The sequence below is a fragment of the Monodelphis domestica genome, chromosome 3, assembly GCF_027887165.1.
Source record: "Monodelphis domestica isolate mMonDom1 chromosome 3, mMonDom1.pri, whole genome shotgun sequence".
Lineage (NCBI taxonomy): Eukaryota > Metazoa > Chordata > Mammalia > Didelphimorphia > Didelphidae > Monodelphis > Monodelphis domestica.
The window spans coordinates 89281944-89298650 of NC_077229.1; the positions used below are offsets into that span (position 1 = coordinate 89281944).

Genomic DNA, 16707 nt, shown 5'->3' on the forward strand with positions numbered 1-16707 from the left:
TCAAAACAAAACAAAATAGGTAGCAAACATGATCTTAGATAAAGCAAAAGTAAAAATCAAAAGAGATAAGGAATGAAATTATATCATGATAAAAGGCACCATAGACAATGAAATAATATCTATATTAAGCATGTATACACCAAACGGCATAGCATCCAAATTCCTAAAGGAAAAGTTGCATGAATTACAAGAAAAAAATAGATAAAATATTACTACCGGGATACCTCAATCTTCCCCTCTCAGAAGTAGATAAATCTAACCAAAAATAAACAAGGAAAAAGTTGAGGAGATAAATAGGACTTTAGGAACATTTAATATGATAGATCTCTGGAGAAAACTGAATGGGAATAGAAATACACCTTTTTCTTAGCAGAATATGACTCCATAAAAACTGACCATGTAATAGGGCATAAAAACCTTATAACCAAATATAGAAAATTATATAGAAATTTTATAGAAATATTAAATGCATACTTTTCAGATCAAATGCAATAAAAATTAAACTCAAAAAGGCAACAGAAAGACTAAAAGTTAATTGGAAACTAAATAATATTATCCTAAGAATGAAGAGGTCAAAGAACAAATCATAGAAACAATGAACAAATTCATTAAAGAAAATGACAAAGAAAATGAAGGGACAACATATCAAAATTTATGGGATTCAGTCAAAGCAGTACTTAGGGGGAAATTCCTTTTTATAAATACTTACATCAGTAAAATAGAGAAAGAGCAAAAAAATGAATTGGGAATGCAACGAAAACAACTGGGAAAAGAATAAAAATTTTAAATCACCAACTAAACACCAAATTGGAAATCTACTGGAGACCATCATACCCTGACTGGCTGACAAGGTCATAGTCTGGGGAAATGGGGTCTGAAAAGCAGCCCCCAGAAATTGAGGCCCCCACTGATCCCCCCTGTGACTTCTCTCCCCAACTTTCCCCACTAATGGACTTGCTATGATTACTAATCTCTCCCCAATACAGGAGAAATAATATGAGAGCAAATACTTATAGGATCAACAAATATATACCCCACTTTAATCCCCCTAGATTAGTACCGCAAAAAGATTGCAATTACAGAATCAAAGCTCAAAGATTATTTTCACATAACCCCTCCTTTCTCAAGCACAAGACATGCTTCAAGGCCTTACAATAAACACTGGCCAAATGCTTGAGCACCATAATAAATCTTTCCCTACAGCTATCACACTCCAATGAATTTGTTGATGAACAGAAACCAGGCAGCATTGCTAGGCACTTCAAAGTAACAGAAGAAAAACAGAACTTGTAAATTGAGGAAAACTCCAAAACTGGTCTGCTTTAAGTCCTCACACCTAGATAAGATGTTTTGTTATTCATCTCCCAAGCAATTGTGATTGATAGTGAAAGCTGACCAAAAGCACAATGATCCTCTCAGCAGGTCAGGGGGTACTAACCTACAAATGGCATTATTCACATTATTCATATCTATCGCAGAGTGTTGTAGAAATGCAGTAAATGATCACAGAATTCTTTGTTGTAGTAACATCACAAGAGTGTTGTTTAGGTGATTTGATAATATCCAATCAAAATGTAGAATGTCACATATGTAGAAGATTGATTGTGTGTCAAAGAAGCATGTATCTGAAAACCTATATAATAAACGGACCATGGCATTATGGCAGAGCACTGAGTGTGATGACTGCATATGTGCGTTGAATACATGGTGTTTCTCATCTCCCTTTCCGACTGGGTTGTCATATCTGGGCAGAGACCTTGGATCCTCAAAGAGTCGATGGACAGACCTCACTAGAAATCCTGTAATGATGTTAAAATTGAAAGTAAGAAAACCATCGAGTTAATAAAGAAGACAAGGAGTTGGTTTTATGAAAAAATAAAATAGTTATACCATTGGTTAACTTGATTTTTTTAAAGGAAGAAGAAAATCAAATCACCAGAATCAAAAATGAAAAATTCAAAATCACAATCAATGAAGAAAAAATTAAAGCAATTATTGGAAGTTGTTTTGCCCAACTATATGTCAATAAATCTGACAATTTAAGTGAAATAGAAGAATACTTACAAAAATATTAACTACCCAGTTTAACAAAAGAGGAAATAGAATAGTTAAACCCCATCATAGAAAAAGAAAATGAGCCATCAAAGAACTCCATGAGAAAAAGGCCCCAGGGCCAGATGGTTTCACAGATGAATTCTACCAAACACTCAAAGAACAACTAACTACAATACTACATGAGGTATTTGAAAAATAGGGGAAGAGGGAATCCTTCCAAACTCTTTTTATGACAAAAATATGGTACTGATACCTAAACCAAGAAGAACTAAAACAGAAAAAGAAAACTATAGAACAATCTCCCTAATGAATATTGATGTACAAATTTTAAATAAAATACTAGCAAGGAGATTACAACATTTTATCATAAGAATCATGCACCATGATCAGATTAGTTTCATATCAGGAATGGTTCAATATTAGGGAAACCATCATGTTATAATTAAAATTAATCTTGGAGACATATGTTTGATTATAACAATTTATTAGTAAAAGCAAGAGAAAGAAAAAGATTACTAGCTCATCCTTTAATACCATAGTCTCCCCAACCTTCCTGCTCCTTCAGTCCAGGATTTAGCCCATTTTTCAAACAGTGGCATGGAAAAGATAAGATCAGAGACTGCTGGGCAGAGGGAGGGGAACTCTCTGATGCCAGGGCCCAAAAGGAGAATGAGCTCCTACTTAACCCTTTAGTCGATGAAATTACACCTGCTTGGCTTTCTGATTGGGCAGTTTGTTTCTCTCGCTTTATTTAATAAATATTATTTAATAAACATAACAATAATTTGTTATTGGCTAAGAAATAGTGGTGAATCAGTGGAATATATAAGGTAATCAACACATGGTAGTTAATGTCCATAGCAACTTAGTGTTCAATAAACCCAAAGATCCAAGCTTTGATGGAAAGAACTTACTAATTTAACAAAAGCTACTGAGAAAACTGGAAAGTATGACAGAGAAAGTATGGACCAACATCTTGCACCATACATCAAGATAAAGTCAAAATGGATAACTGATCTAGAAAATAAAGGGTGACACCATAAACAAATTAGGGGAACATGGAAAAGTTTGCCTATCAGACTTATTGATAAGGGAAGAATTTATGTCCAAACAAGACTTATGAAAAGTAAAATGGATAATTTTGATTACATTACCTTAAAAAGGTTTTGTACAAGCAAAATAAATATGACCAAGATTAGAGTGGAAACAACAAATTTGAGGGGGAAATTTTATAGCAAGTATCTCTGACAAAAGCCTCATTTCTCAAATGTATAAAGAGCTAAGTTAAATTTATAGGAATGCAAAACATTCCTTAATTGAAAAATGGCCAAAGGATACAAGCATTTAGTTCTCACAGGAAGAAATTAAAATGATCCATAATCATATGAAAAAATTTTCCAAATCACTATTGATTAGAGAAATGCAAATTAAAACCACTCTGAGATATCACCTCACACCTGTCAGATTGGCCAAAATGACCAAAAAAGAAAATGGTAAATGTTAAAGGGGATGTGGGAAAATTGAAACACTAATATTCTATTTTTTTATGTCAAATTATGTCAAATTTGACATGACTGAACTCATGAAACCATTCTGGAGAGCAGTATGGAACCAGGCTTAAAGGGCCACAAAACTATTCATAGCCTTTTGACCCAGCAACACCACTACTGGGTATGTATCCCAAAAAGACGAGAGATAAAGGAAAAAGAGCTACCTGTACCAAAATATTTTTAGCATTTTTTTTTGTAGTGGCAAAGAATTGGGACCTGGGGAGTTGCCCATCATTTAGTATAGTTATAATGGAATATTATTGTGCCATAAGAAAAGACAAACAGAATAAGTTCAGAAAAACCTGGGAAGACTTATATGAACTGATGTAAAGTGAAATGAGCAGAACCAAGAGAATGGCGTATACAGTAACAAATATACAATGATCAACTATGAAGGACTAAACCTTTATCAGCAAAGCGAGTCTAACCACAAGAGACTCATGATGAGAATTGTATCCATAGCCAAAGAAGGAACTGTTGGAGTCTGGGTGAAGATCAAAGCATACTATTTTCCAATGTATTTACTTCATGAGATATTTATTGTATTGTGATATGTGTCTTCTATCAATCCATGAGCAATATGGAAATATGTATTACACAAAAGTATGATATATTAGACTATTCACCACCTGAGAGGGTGGGAGTAAAGAGAGGACCAGGAGAGAGAAAAATCTGCATTCTAAAATGTCAGAAAACAATTGTCAAAATTTGTTTCTATCAACTGCTTGATCACATGGGTTGATGGGGATAAGATTGGGGATGTGGACTCTACGCGATCAACCTAGTGCAATTATCAATAATATGGAAATAGGTTTTGATCAGTGACACAAGTAAAATCCAATGGAATTGCACATCTGCTACGGGGGAGAGGGAGGAGGAAGGGAGGGGAAGAACATGAATCATGTAACTATGGAAAAATATTCTAAATTAATTAATTAATTAAAGATTTTCAATTAAAAAATTTGTTTCTATGTGTAACCAATAAAAATAAATACATTTTAAAAAAAGACTTAAAGGGGAAAAAAGAATTGAATAAGATCAATTAAGTAAAAGAAAACAGTACAAGATTAAATAATCTGATTTCTAAATGGATGAAGGATTAAGGACTTTCCAAGTGGGAAGGGGAATGAACAGGTACAATTCCCTGAAGTCAGGAAAAGAGGTATCCCACTCCTCCCTGAGTACCTGTAAGCAATCAAAGGAATCTGGTAACAATAACTGCTTGATAAGGATGGGACCAGTTTTCAGATAAGACAAAAAGGTTGCTTAAGATGTACAATTATGAGAAAACTCCTTATATCGATCTTAGAATATAACTGTTTCTGGTCAACAGAGCCTAGGTCTTTGGTTAAGGGTCTCTAATTAGCAGGTATAGGTGGTCCAGTTTCCCAACCATGGAAGGCTAGGTTCAAACAAAGCAATAAGGTTTTCTCCCAATTCCCAGAATTGAATTAACTTTTCTCACAAGACCCAAGTAGGACCAGGCCCAAAATTAAATAGAAAGGGAACTAAACTAGCTCAAGAATTGTCACAAGATGGAATCAGTGCGGTCCACTAGTCTCACAATTAACAGTTTGCTGTCTGAATCTCCACAGTTTTGTCACACTAATCCTGTCCCTCTTTTAGGGCTCTTAGTCCAGAAAAAGACCTCTGCTGCACATGCACAAGGGTCAGCCAGCTGAGCTATTTCTGTCATGCTTTAGAAAGCGAAACGTAAGGACAGGAAGAAGGATTAGCCAGAGGATTTTGGAGAAGTTGGAGTTTCTTAGGTGTAGACAGAAACAGTTTAAAGCAGCTGGTAAGTGGAAAGACAGACAGAATCTACCATACTGCTCTCTCTTGGTCTCTTATAGCATCTCTAAGCCTATGGGATTCCCTGCCACCTGGCCCATCCATGTCATAACTTGGAAACTGGTCCTGGCTCTGAGCTGGGCCTTCCATGGACACCAAAGAATCTGGACAAAAGTGGAAGGTACATGGGATAAGTGGGGGGATCTCAGAACTGGCTTTGTGGAAAGTGGCCTATAGAAGAAATTTAATAGGTAGGGAATGGAAGCAGCCAAGACAGGAGATAGGATAGAATCTGGGGAACCCATGTTCCAGCTTATCCTTACCACCCAATCTTTATACCTTAAAGCAAGGCTGAGCAAAAGTTTCCTTGAGCTGAAGTCAAGGAAACTAAGGCTGTACCTCTGTTGTATCCCTTTTCCTCACTTCATCTTCTTTTATATACAACAAGGAAGCCAGTGTGACTGAATTACAGAGTGCCTGGACAGGAATTAGGTGTGAGAGGACTGGAAAGGGGAAACAGAGGGACTAGTTTGTGAAGAACTAAAAATGCTTAACAAGATTAGATATTTGAAGTGGAAGTGACAGGGAGCCAATAGAATTTACTCAATTATGGTCAGACCTACACTTTAGGAAGGTCAATTAGACATCTGAATGGAGAATGGATTGGAGTGGGGAAAGATTTGAGGCAGGGAGACCAACCCAGCAGGCTATAGTAATCATCTAAGGGTGAAGAGATGGGAGTCCGTACCAGGGTGGAAGCGGCGCCAGAGGACAGAAGGGAGCATATACAAGAAATTTTATAAAGGTAGAAACAATGCGACTCAGCAACTGATTGGATATGGAGGATACAAGAGAGTGAGGAGCCAAAGATGACACCTAACTTGTGAGTCTGGGTGACTGGTTGGATTGTGGTTTCTCTGTAGAAATAGAGAGCTTCAGAAAAAATGTGGGGTTTTGAGAGAACGATAATGAGTTCAGTTTTGGACATGTGGGTTTAATGTCTATAAGATATCCAGTTTGAGATGTCTAGGAAGCAGTTGGAGATTTAAGACTAGAGATCAAGAGAGTTGTTAGTGTTGGACAAACAGATATGATAATCATCTGCACAGAGATGATAATTGAACCCATCAGGGTTAGTGAGATCATTAAGCAAAATAGTAGAAGGGAGAAGAAAAAAAAGAGGGCCCAGGGCAGAGCCATGGCAGGCAATCTGGTTAGAGGCTCCACTGGGATGTAGGTTCAGCAAATGAGATTGAGAAGGAAGAGTCAGACGGTAGGAAGATAACCAGAAGATAACTGTCATGAAAACCTAGAGAGAAGAGACTCTCTAGGAGAACAGGGCATTGACAGTATCAATGGCTCCAAAAAGAAAAAGTCTCAGTCCTAAAAGAATTTACATTCTATTTGGGCGATAATAATAAGAAATAGACGATATTTTATTTCTACAGACCTGTTCTATGAATTTGTTCTAAAATATTTTGATAACTATATTTCTTTTATAGTCCTATAATTTTGTTTTATGCTCTTAAAAACATCATACTAAGAAGGGATCTATAAGCTTCCCCAGATTCCAAAAGGAGTGCATGACATTATTAAGTTAAGAACTACCTCACTGGAGGGATACATTAGATAAGTAGATAAGTATACTTGATCATTCAAAGTGTGAGAGAACATTATTAAGTAGAAGATCAGGGAAGCAGGGGATGCCAGATGAACTGAGCCTTGAAAAATGGTAAGGATTCTAAGGGATGGACACATTCCCCAAGCAGGGAACAGCCTGTTCGAAGGTATGGAGGCCAGAGGCAGAATGTTGGGTTTGAACCACAGCAGAACCACTAGCTGGAAGGCAATGAGTGAAGGGGAGTAATATCGTGAACAACATCAAAGGCTCCCTTCCCCATCCTCCTCCTGTGTTTCTCTCATTTCGCAGAGTCCGCAAGCCTCCTCTCTGTGCAGTGCTGGGCTGTGAGGTATCCTGAGGCCATAGACTGTTCCTGGACCACACAGAGAGAGACAGACATGAATCCTGAGCTGGACCTGCAAGCCTCCTTTATTGCTACCTACAGGTCAGAGGTTACAGAATTCTAGAAATTTAGAACCTTAGGAACTAGATGGGACCTTGGAGAAGATATATTCCAATTTTCCCACAAAAATGTCCATTATAGGAAATCATATAACTTCTTACTGAACACTTCAAGTAAGAGAAAGCTCATCCTCCACATATTTCCTTGTGGGTTACCTCTGATAAGTAGGAAGTTTTTCCTTTTATTAAACTTAAATCTACCTTCCTGGTACTATTCCTCCTTTGTTCTTGGTTCTGTCTTCTAGAGCCAGGGAGAACAAGTCTACCTTCTCTGTCACATAACAGGCTTTCAGATACTCAAAAATAGCTCTTATGTTCCCTTTCATGCCAATCTGCCTGTTGTGAGAACCAGAGAAGACAATATTTATCAAGCACTTAGCACTTAGTAGGTGCTTTAGAAGTGCTGGCTGTTACTATAGTTGTTACCCAGTGTGACTTGCCCCAAGATCACAAGTTCTGGTGTACTTGAGGCTTAAATCTAGATCTCTCGATTCATGGTCTAGCATTCTTCCCACTATACTGCCCTACGTGTTCAAGTCCATCTCAAAGTCTAACACCTAGACTGGGGTACAGAGATGCATGCGGGGAATGACATAAGCTATATGCATCCTCCCATCCAGGGCAGGCTGGGCAATGCTTCTGAATCAGGGACCCAATAAGGGAGTTACTGAGATCAGAATTTTGTTTCTCCATGTCAGGTTAGGTATGATCACCCAAGGAGAGACTCATCCCTGCCTCCAGCCCTCCCCTGAAGCCAGGAGCTGTGTCATCCCCAACATCCAGATGTTCTCCATGATCCCCTACATACTCAACATCACAGTCATCACTCCCCAGGGAGCCAGAAGTAGCCTGGTTCCCTTCATTGCAGAGCATATAAGTGAGTCCAGCCTGGGAATTCCAAAAAATGTATTAGGAAGTCAAAACTCAGTATAGGAAAAGGGCACCTAATGGAATATCAAATATAAAGGGTCTAGTTCTGGGACAAAGGAGTTTGGGGGAATGTCCCTAAAGGGGGTGCTGGGTAGCCATTAGAAATAATGATGCCTGTTTTTTAGATCAAGTAATAGTATATATTTATGCACAATAAAAACATATTTGCAAGTTGAACTGGAAATTTAAACATAGGAAGTTTAACAGCTTTTGTTTATTGTATGAAATAGCCAAAAAACCTTTTTTTCCCCCAAATTGGTAAAGAATAAATAATATAATTTATAATATAGTACAAAAATAATCAGGAAGGACAGGCTTTGTACTTACACTGCTTTGTACATACATTGCAATGTGTAAACCAATGTGTCTATGCCTGGCAGTTAAACCTGACCCACCAGAAGCTATGAGTGTGAGCCCTTCCCCAGGCAAGCAACTCCAAGTGAAGTGGAAGCCCCCCCATTCCTGGCCCCTCCCCAAGTATTTTCCACTTAAGTACCTGATCCGATACCAGCGACAGGGAGCCACCAGATACCGGCAGGTAAGGTCTTAATTGGGACAAGAACAGGAGGGAATTTGAAACCCAGAATCTTAGAGGGATAGTTGGGATGGAAGGAGTGTTCACCTGGAGAGCAGACTTTAGGCTCTGAATACCATAGAAATCTAGAATGTTAAAACATATGCCATTATGAAAAGGGTCCTTTTAGAAACAATTTAGCTCATTCTCTTATCCTACTGATTTGCTTGATATGCAAAGATATGAAGAAATTTTATTCAAGATTACACAGCAGGGACAATGGAGAACAGAACTCAAACGTCCTGATTTCTAGTTCCAGGTTCTGCCCACCATGCCTTATAGCTTCCCTTTTTTAACACCTCGATTTTATTTTATTATCATGCAAAACACACTTCCATATTGGTTGACTCCTCGGTTTTATTTTATGTTTCTTTCATTATTCTTTATTTTTTTCCTTTTAAAAAACAAAACTTTTTCTATGAGGGAATGTCCCTCGATTGGGGAATGGGCTAAACAAATTGTGGTATATGATGGTGATGGAATACTTTTATGCTGTAAGGAATGATAAACTGCTTGATTTCTATGTGAACTGGAAAGATCTCCATGAACTGATGCTGAGTGAAATGAGCAGAATCAGGAGAACGTTATACGCAGAAAGTGAAACATTGTGGAAGGATCAAATGTAATCGACTTTTCTATGAATAGCAATGTAATAATATAGGACAATCCACGGGAACTTATAAGAAAGAATGCTAACCACATAGAGAGAAAGAATTGTGGGAGTAGAACTGCAGAAGAAAAACATGATTTATCACTTGTTTATACGGGTATAGGATTTGGGGCTTGGGTTTTTAAAGAGCACTGTATTATAAAAATGAATAATATGGCAACAGATTTCAAGTGATAATACATGTATAACCCAGTGAAATTGCTTGTCAGCTCTGGGAGTGGGGAGGAGAAAGGGAGGGAGACAATGTAAATCCTGTAACCTTGGAAAATCTATGTGTAAATTGATTACTAGAATAAAATAAAAGTGATTAATCATGTGTTTTTCTTCTGCATTTCAACTCTAACAATTCTTTCTCTAGTTGTGGATTGCATTCTTTCTCATAAGTCCCTCAGAATTGACATCTCAATTTTAATGAGACCTACCTACCCCTCCCCAATGCTCATGTAGAGATGAGGCCTCTCCCTGGGCACTGATCACCAATATTTTGCTTTCAGGTGGGACCAATTGAGGAAACATCCTTCATCCTGCAAGGCCTGCACCCCAAGACCCAATATCAAGTACAAGTTGCAGCCAGAGACTTTCTGGACTATGGGGAACTAAGTACTTGGAGCACTGTAGTGGCTACCACACCTGGTAGCAAGTAACCAGTTTTGGGGCATCCCCAAACCCTCAGCCTCTATCATGAGACAATGCCTGGAAATTTAAACCCAATAAACAGTCCCATTCCTACTGTAAAAATGGAGATTTGAACCTTGGACTTCAATTCCCAAAAGTCCTTGGTAGCTCCCAGCTGTAATCCCACTGAGATCCCCACCTGGGTGAGATCAAAATTCTTATTTAAACCGGCTGTAAAGCCTACTGAGGTCTCTTCCTGTACTCGGAGATTACAAGGATGTAGTAAGTGAAATTGAGTGGGCCTTTTGGCCCTCCTAGGCACATGCTTTCTTATTTTGTATTTTCTTTATTTCTTAACCTTTAATAAACCTCATAAAAATATAATACTTTTAGCAGAGAAACTAATTTTAACTGTTACAGTTTTGGCGAGCCACATCGGTAGTGACAAAATACCTTCAATCTTCTGATCTTTTCTCTACTGTAACTAAGTTCAGATTTTAATAGCTAGTGCCTAGTTGTTGTTTTTTTAAAGCCAAGTTTCTCCAAGCCTTTTTAGCAAGCCTCTTGACTCATCCCAGCTGCTGCCTGCCTGTTTCTGCGACCTGGTGACTGATGCTCCTACTCTTTCTCTCGCTCACCTGGCCCAGCTGATTCACGCACCTCTGGCTCATCTCCCCAGGCCCAGCCCCAGGACCCAGGCTGCTGATAGCAGACCCAATTTCTTCAGGATTAAACACCAATTGGCAAAAAACGGGAATGGATGTTTCCTTAGGCTACAATTAGCCTCCATGTGGACTGGAGGCAGGGGATCACAGGGAGGGAGAAAGAAAGAAAAGAAGGAAGAGGCTTTTCCAAACAGGAACTTACAAGCATGGCTACTTTAAGAGGATATCTTTTGACTATATTGATTCTTTTATTTATATCACCTTAGTGCCAGGGAAAAAAATTCAGCTCCCTGCAACTCTAGCCAAATTTGAGATTCCTCACTATGGGGAAGCAACTCAGTGGCTCAGTGGCTTGAGAGCCAGGCCTAGAGATGGGAGGTCCTTGGTTGAAATCTGGCCTCAGACACTTCCTGGCAGTATGGCCCTGGACAGGTCATTTAACCCCCATTGCCCAACCATTACCAATTTTCTGTCTTCTGACAACAATTATCTAAATGGATAAAAACTGAGGGAACTTTAAAGAGACTGGAGGTTATATTTTTAAGGAATTTAAGACTCTGTTTTATAAAAATCTCTGTATTCTATTGCATTTTGATGATTGTTTTGTTTAAGTTTTAACTTTGTGATTTTAAGTTCATATATTACTGCATTCAATATTATTCTGTTACACTGAATCATTTTAATGTATTGGGTTTTAACTACTGCTAAATTCTGTTGCTTTTCCTCTATAACTATACTGAACAAACATTATTGAGTAAGCCCATATAAAAAACAGCTTTTCTATTTTTGACTTTGTAAATTGTCACATAGAGGATAGATGGACTCCATCAGAAAAGTGCTACAACAACCTTCGGAAAATTTAAAGAGCTAATTATCTCAAACTGATTTTAAGTGTTCTTTAGACATGATTTTTAGAATTTTTCTTAACAATTTCTGGTCATTTTGCCTGCCCCTACCATGAGGTAAGGCCCATTCTAGTAGCTGAAGTGAAATACAATTATAACCCCCAACCTCCCACATTTATAAAAATGTGAATGGAAGCTGGGCAGTTAATCCCAGGGCATGTACCCCTAGAAGCCTCCCAAAGAAAAAAGGGAGCATCTCTCATTTATACTCTTCAGCTCATTTTACTTTCACCAGAATGGTATCTAGAATTCTTGATGTTCAAAACCCAAAGTAAGATTTACTTTGTTTAAAAATATGGTTACCAAGGTTGAAAGATTTGCTACATTTGTAAAAATTGTGACAAATATCCATCAGTTCATAGGCTTTTAAAAAATGCCATACAGGAACTCATGTGAAATGTGATAGTGGGCTTGTTTGTTATTGTATTTAATTGGGCTATTGAGAATTTTGGGGATATTGATAACTACATATTTGTACTACTGTTGTACTCACAGTAGATCATGGCCAGATATGAAGAAGAAATGGATCTCATTTTTGGTGAGAAAGTCTTGTATTCTATATTTTCTTAGCTGACACAGTGTGTCAATGATTATAAGCTACATTTTGAATTTTAAAAACTCTTTTATTATATTTTTCTTGCATGTGCAATATACTATTTCAGTTTTTTATTTTTTCTCTCCTTTTTATATTTGAAGCACATCACCAGCATTAAGATTTTCTTTATCTTTTTGATTTTGCAGTAATATAAGTTTAAAATATTATCTAATTATCTAATGCATGCCCCAAAAGCTTGAGACTATAAAAATGATGCCACTAATTGTTTAAAAAAATTATGGGACTTTGCTTAATGATTCTGTCTGATTCCAGGACAAGATATACAAAAGAGTAATTTCACAGGGCTAATGAAGCACAAAGCTAAACCTGATTAGTGCCACAAAGAGAACGCAGGATATATTAGTGTGAAGACTCAAGGTTGCGACCTTTAACATATGTTAAGACATGGGCCTTCCTTGTATCCACACTCACTCTGAAAATACTTACAGATGAGTATCCCCAAACTTGGCCCCTACTTGGTTCCTATAATCTGGTCCCTTTTCTGTCTTTCACAGTGTGGCAAACTTCCTGTAGTCTTGGCTACTGACTGGGTAAATGCATCATTGCTTAGATCATTTTAATTGGGCCCTGATTCAAGGACCTGTTAATAGATTTACTTTTCCTTTACTTGGAATTTTCACACATAAGACTTTGATAGTCTATATTTTCATCCAGAAATTTTCTTTTTTTATTTGGATTTTTCTGATGTCTTTTTAATTTCTCTTGTCAAATTGATTCATATACCTCATAACTCAGCCATGCATCCCTAAGTGATCCTGTGTTTTTCAATCACCCTATTCACAGGGAAATGTAAAAATAATATTATTTTAAATTGCAAAGTTTTAAGAAGAATTTTAGGGTAAGAAAGATGATACCTCTCTGAATCCAGGAACTGAACTGTTTGGAGAAGACACCATGAAGATGCCTCCAGCTGCATGAGAAGATTGAGAATGAACTTTGGGTGTGGTTGATTGAACATTTATTTGTATCTATACTTTCATGCCAAAGGGGACTGCCCCCTAACTGGCTTTTTGTCAATGTGTCTAGCAATTATTGGTTTTGTTCTTTTTTCCTCTTATCCTCAAATTGTTGTAATCTTTAAGTTGATTGTATTTTCATGATCCTTTTGGGGAAAAAACTTTTCACAAATGATCAAATGGACAAATGTAAAAATGGAGATTTGAACCCCGGACTTCAATTCCCAGAAGTCCTTGGTAGCTCCCAGAGTTCCCTGTAATCCCACTGAGATCCCCACCTGGGCGAGATCAAAATTCTTATTTAAACTGGCTGTAAAGCCTACTGAGGTCTCTTCCTGTACTTGGAGATTGTAAGGATGTAGTAAATGAAATTGAGTGGGCCTTTTGGCCCTCTTAGGCACGTGCTTTCTTATTTTGTATTTTCTTTATTTCTTAATCTTTAATAAACCTCATAAAAAATAATACTTTTAGCAGAGAAATTAATTTTAACTGGTACACTACCCACAGACCTTTGCCTGCTCCTGAGCCTCCCCAGAGACCTGTGTCATCACTGGATCTAAGTCACCCACCTGTGGCCCATCTTCCCTCCCAGTGCTCTATCAACAATTTTTGGATCAGACCAATCCCCAGAATTGCCAGTTCCTTTCTCGTTTTCAGATTCCTCAGGCTGTGCTTTTGCCTATTCCTGCCTTTTAGGAGCTGGACCTCCTTGAACTTTACAGGACACATCATCACCTAAAAGTTGAACCTCTAGCAAAAGCCTTGAATAGTCTAATCTCCTGTGTTCCTCTGTACAGCTTCATTCCTCAATGGTTAGCATATTTCCAACCTATAACCTCTTCTCATCAGAATCAGCGCTTCTGAACCCCATCCTTGTTGTTGTTATACCAAAAAACTTCCCTTACTCCCATCCTCCTCAACTCTATCTCACAAATGTCTGATTCCAGTTATATGCTCCTCTTCCACTGTGTTCTCTGAATTCTTGTTTTGTAGTTATTAAGTCTGCTGTCATTTTAAACCTTTTCATGTCTCATTTCCTCAATCTTCCAGCTTTCACTGAGACCTGATTCTTGATGACATAGCATCCGTGGCCCCATTTCCAATACTGGTTTCATTTCACAAAAACACTAATTCATTGGTTGCAGTATAGGGAGGGAGTAGTGTCGCAATATTCTTATTTCTTTTTGCCACTCTCTATACCATGATCTCTTCAAAACCTCTCCTCTTTTGGGATTCATTCAATCCAAATGTCACCCAAATAAGATTATAATTATCTCTTATCTACTAAACCCTCTTCCTTCCTCAATGAATTCAATGGCTAGTTCAAAGTCTTTCTAACCCTAACCCTAACACCTGTCCTTATACCAGAAAACTTTTATATGAATCCCTTGATACTTCAGTACTCTCTCAAATATTCTAACTTCCCAATTCCTCAGTCTACACACTGTCATCATGACCTATTCCTTAATGAACCTCAGCAACACACGGTAATGGTCACATGCACATTTTCATGTATTTCAACTCTGAAATTCTATACCTGGTCATAATCTTTTATCATCTTTCTTTCTCTCTGTCTTACAACCTTAACGCTGATCTCTATTCTCACTGTGATCTCCACTTTTCATACTCCTCAGGTCCCTACCTCCTCTTCCTAACTCCCAAGATATCACTCCTATACTGAGTACACTCTTGACTGACTACATTCCTTATCTTGACTCCTGGGTGAACCATTTCAACTGTACATTGTCCTTTTCTCTTCAAGCCTATGCCCTTCTGCCAATTCATTCTTCTGCCAATCATACATTGCTAAGCTCCAGCTTTATATTACTCTACCAATTGTTGCCTTTGTTTCTACTCAAGTGCTGAAGAAAAATGTCAAAATCATATTGACTGGGAGAGGCAACTAGGTGGCTCTGTAGTTTGACAGCCAGGCCTAGAGACAAGAGGTTCTGGGTTCAAATTTGATCTCAAACACTTCCTAGCTGTGTGACCCTGGGCAAGTTACCTAACCTCTATTGTCTAGCCCTTACTATTCTTCTGCCTTGGAACTAATACACGATATTATTTCCAAGACAAAGGTAAGTGTTGTGTTTTTTTTTTATCATATTAGTTTGTTTTAGATATCATATTAATTTGGGTTAGATAATCTTATTTGGGGCCTCATTGAAGTAAGCCAATCCTTTCCCTAATGGTATAGCTTCCCACTTACCACAGTAGCTATTCCAAATCTTTTAATTTCTTCTCAAGCTTCCTATGGTACCCTTCCCTTCTACTCTGCCAGCTTAGGAATTCATGCAAAAAACTGGGGTCATTTGCTGAAATATTCTTCCCTACTCTTCTTATATCACTCAAATGTCTTTCTTCACTAATTCTTTCACCTCTGTCTTACATAAAGAGGTGGCCCTTTCCCTTGCGAAGGCAAATCCTTCTACATGTACCCTTGATCCTATTCCATCTCATCTTCTCCAGCAAATTGCCCCTCAATTGTCCCCATTCTCTCATTAACCTTCAGTCTCTTCACTGTTATTCCTGTCTGGAACTCATCATTTTTCTTTGTTACCATTGTAAAGTCAATCAACTGTCCCTCTCATCCTCAGTCCCCCACGTTCCACTAGAAAGGTATTTAAGCTTCCCAACTTTAATGGCTCCTCAGAATTGTCCAATCTAGCACAGTTGGCTGTCCCAGGGGTCAGTGTCCAGAGAGACCAGAGTTTAATCCTCTGCATCGGCATGTGGTACACAGCTCTGTATAGAAACATACTATCACACTGAACCCCTTTTCGTTAATTAAAGAGTGATTTTTCTGACTATTTAATGGTTCTGTGTTTTTCTAAGTCAACATTCTAAACCTTCTGCAGACTGACTTTGAACTTCATCATTCAACTATCTATTTATTGATCCCTAACCTCTGTTCTGACCTCCAGCCTAGAATCTCCAACAGTGTATTGGACATCATCCAAGAGGATCTACTATAGACATCTTCAAATCAATATGTTCAAAAAAGGCTTCATAAGGTTTTTACCCAAACTCCCCCCCTTTCTTAATTTTTTGCATTACTATAGAGGGCATCACTATTCTTCCAGTCATCCAGGCTCACAAAATAGGTATTATCCTCAATTCATTACTCTCTCTCACTCCTCAAATCCAATCAGTTTCCAGGCCTTGCTGTTTTAATTTTCATAATATCTCTTGCAAATACTGCCTTTTCTCCTCCAACACTGGTCCAGGCTCTCATCACCTAACAGCTGGACTATTAGAATAGTTTGCTGGTTGGTCTCCCTGCTTCAAATTTTTTCC

The 16707-nt window shown here is 37.9% G+C and overlaps 1 protein-coding gene across 1 annotated transcript; it reads left to right on the plus strand.

Annotated features, from left to right (window-relative positions):
* The first annotated feature begins 8184 nt into the window (after positions 1-8184).
* EBI3 (Epstein-Barr virus induced 3) lies at positions 8185-13902 on the plus strand. The gene is made up of 3 exons (XM_001374390.4): positions 8185-8356; positions 8790-8947; positions 10148-13902. Exons 1-3 carry the CDS (start codon positions 8185-8187, stop codon positions 10295-10297), a joined length of 480 nt encoding a protein of 159 aa, XP_001374427.4. The 3' UTR covers positions 10298-13902.
* The last annotated feature ends 2805 nt before the right edge of the window (positions 13903-16707 follow it).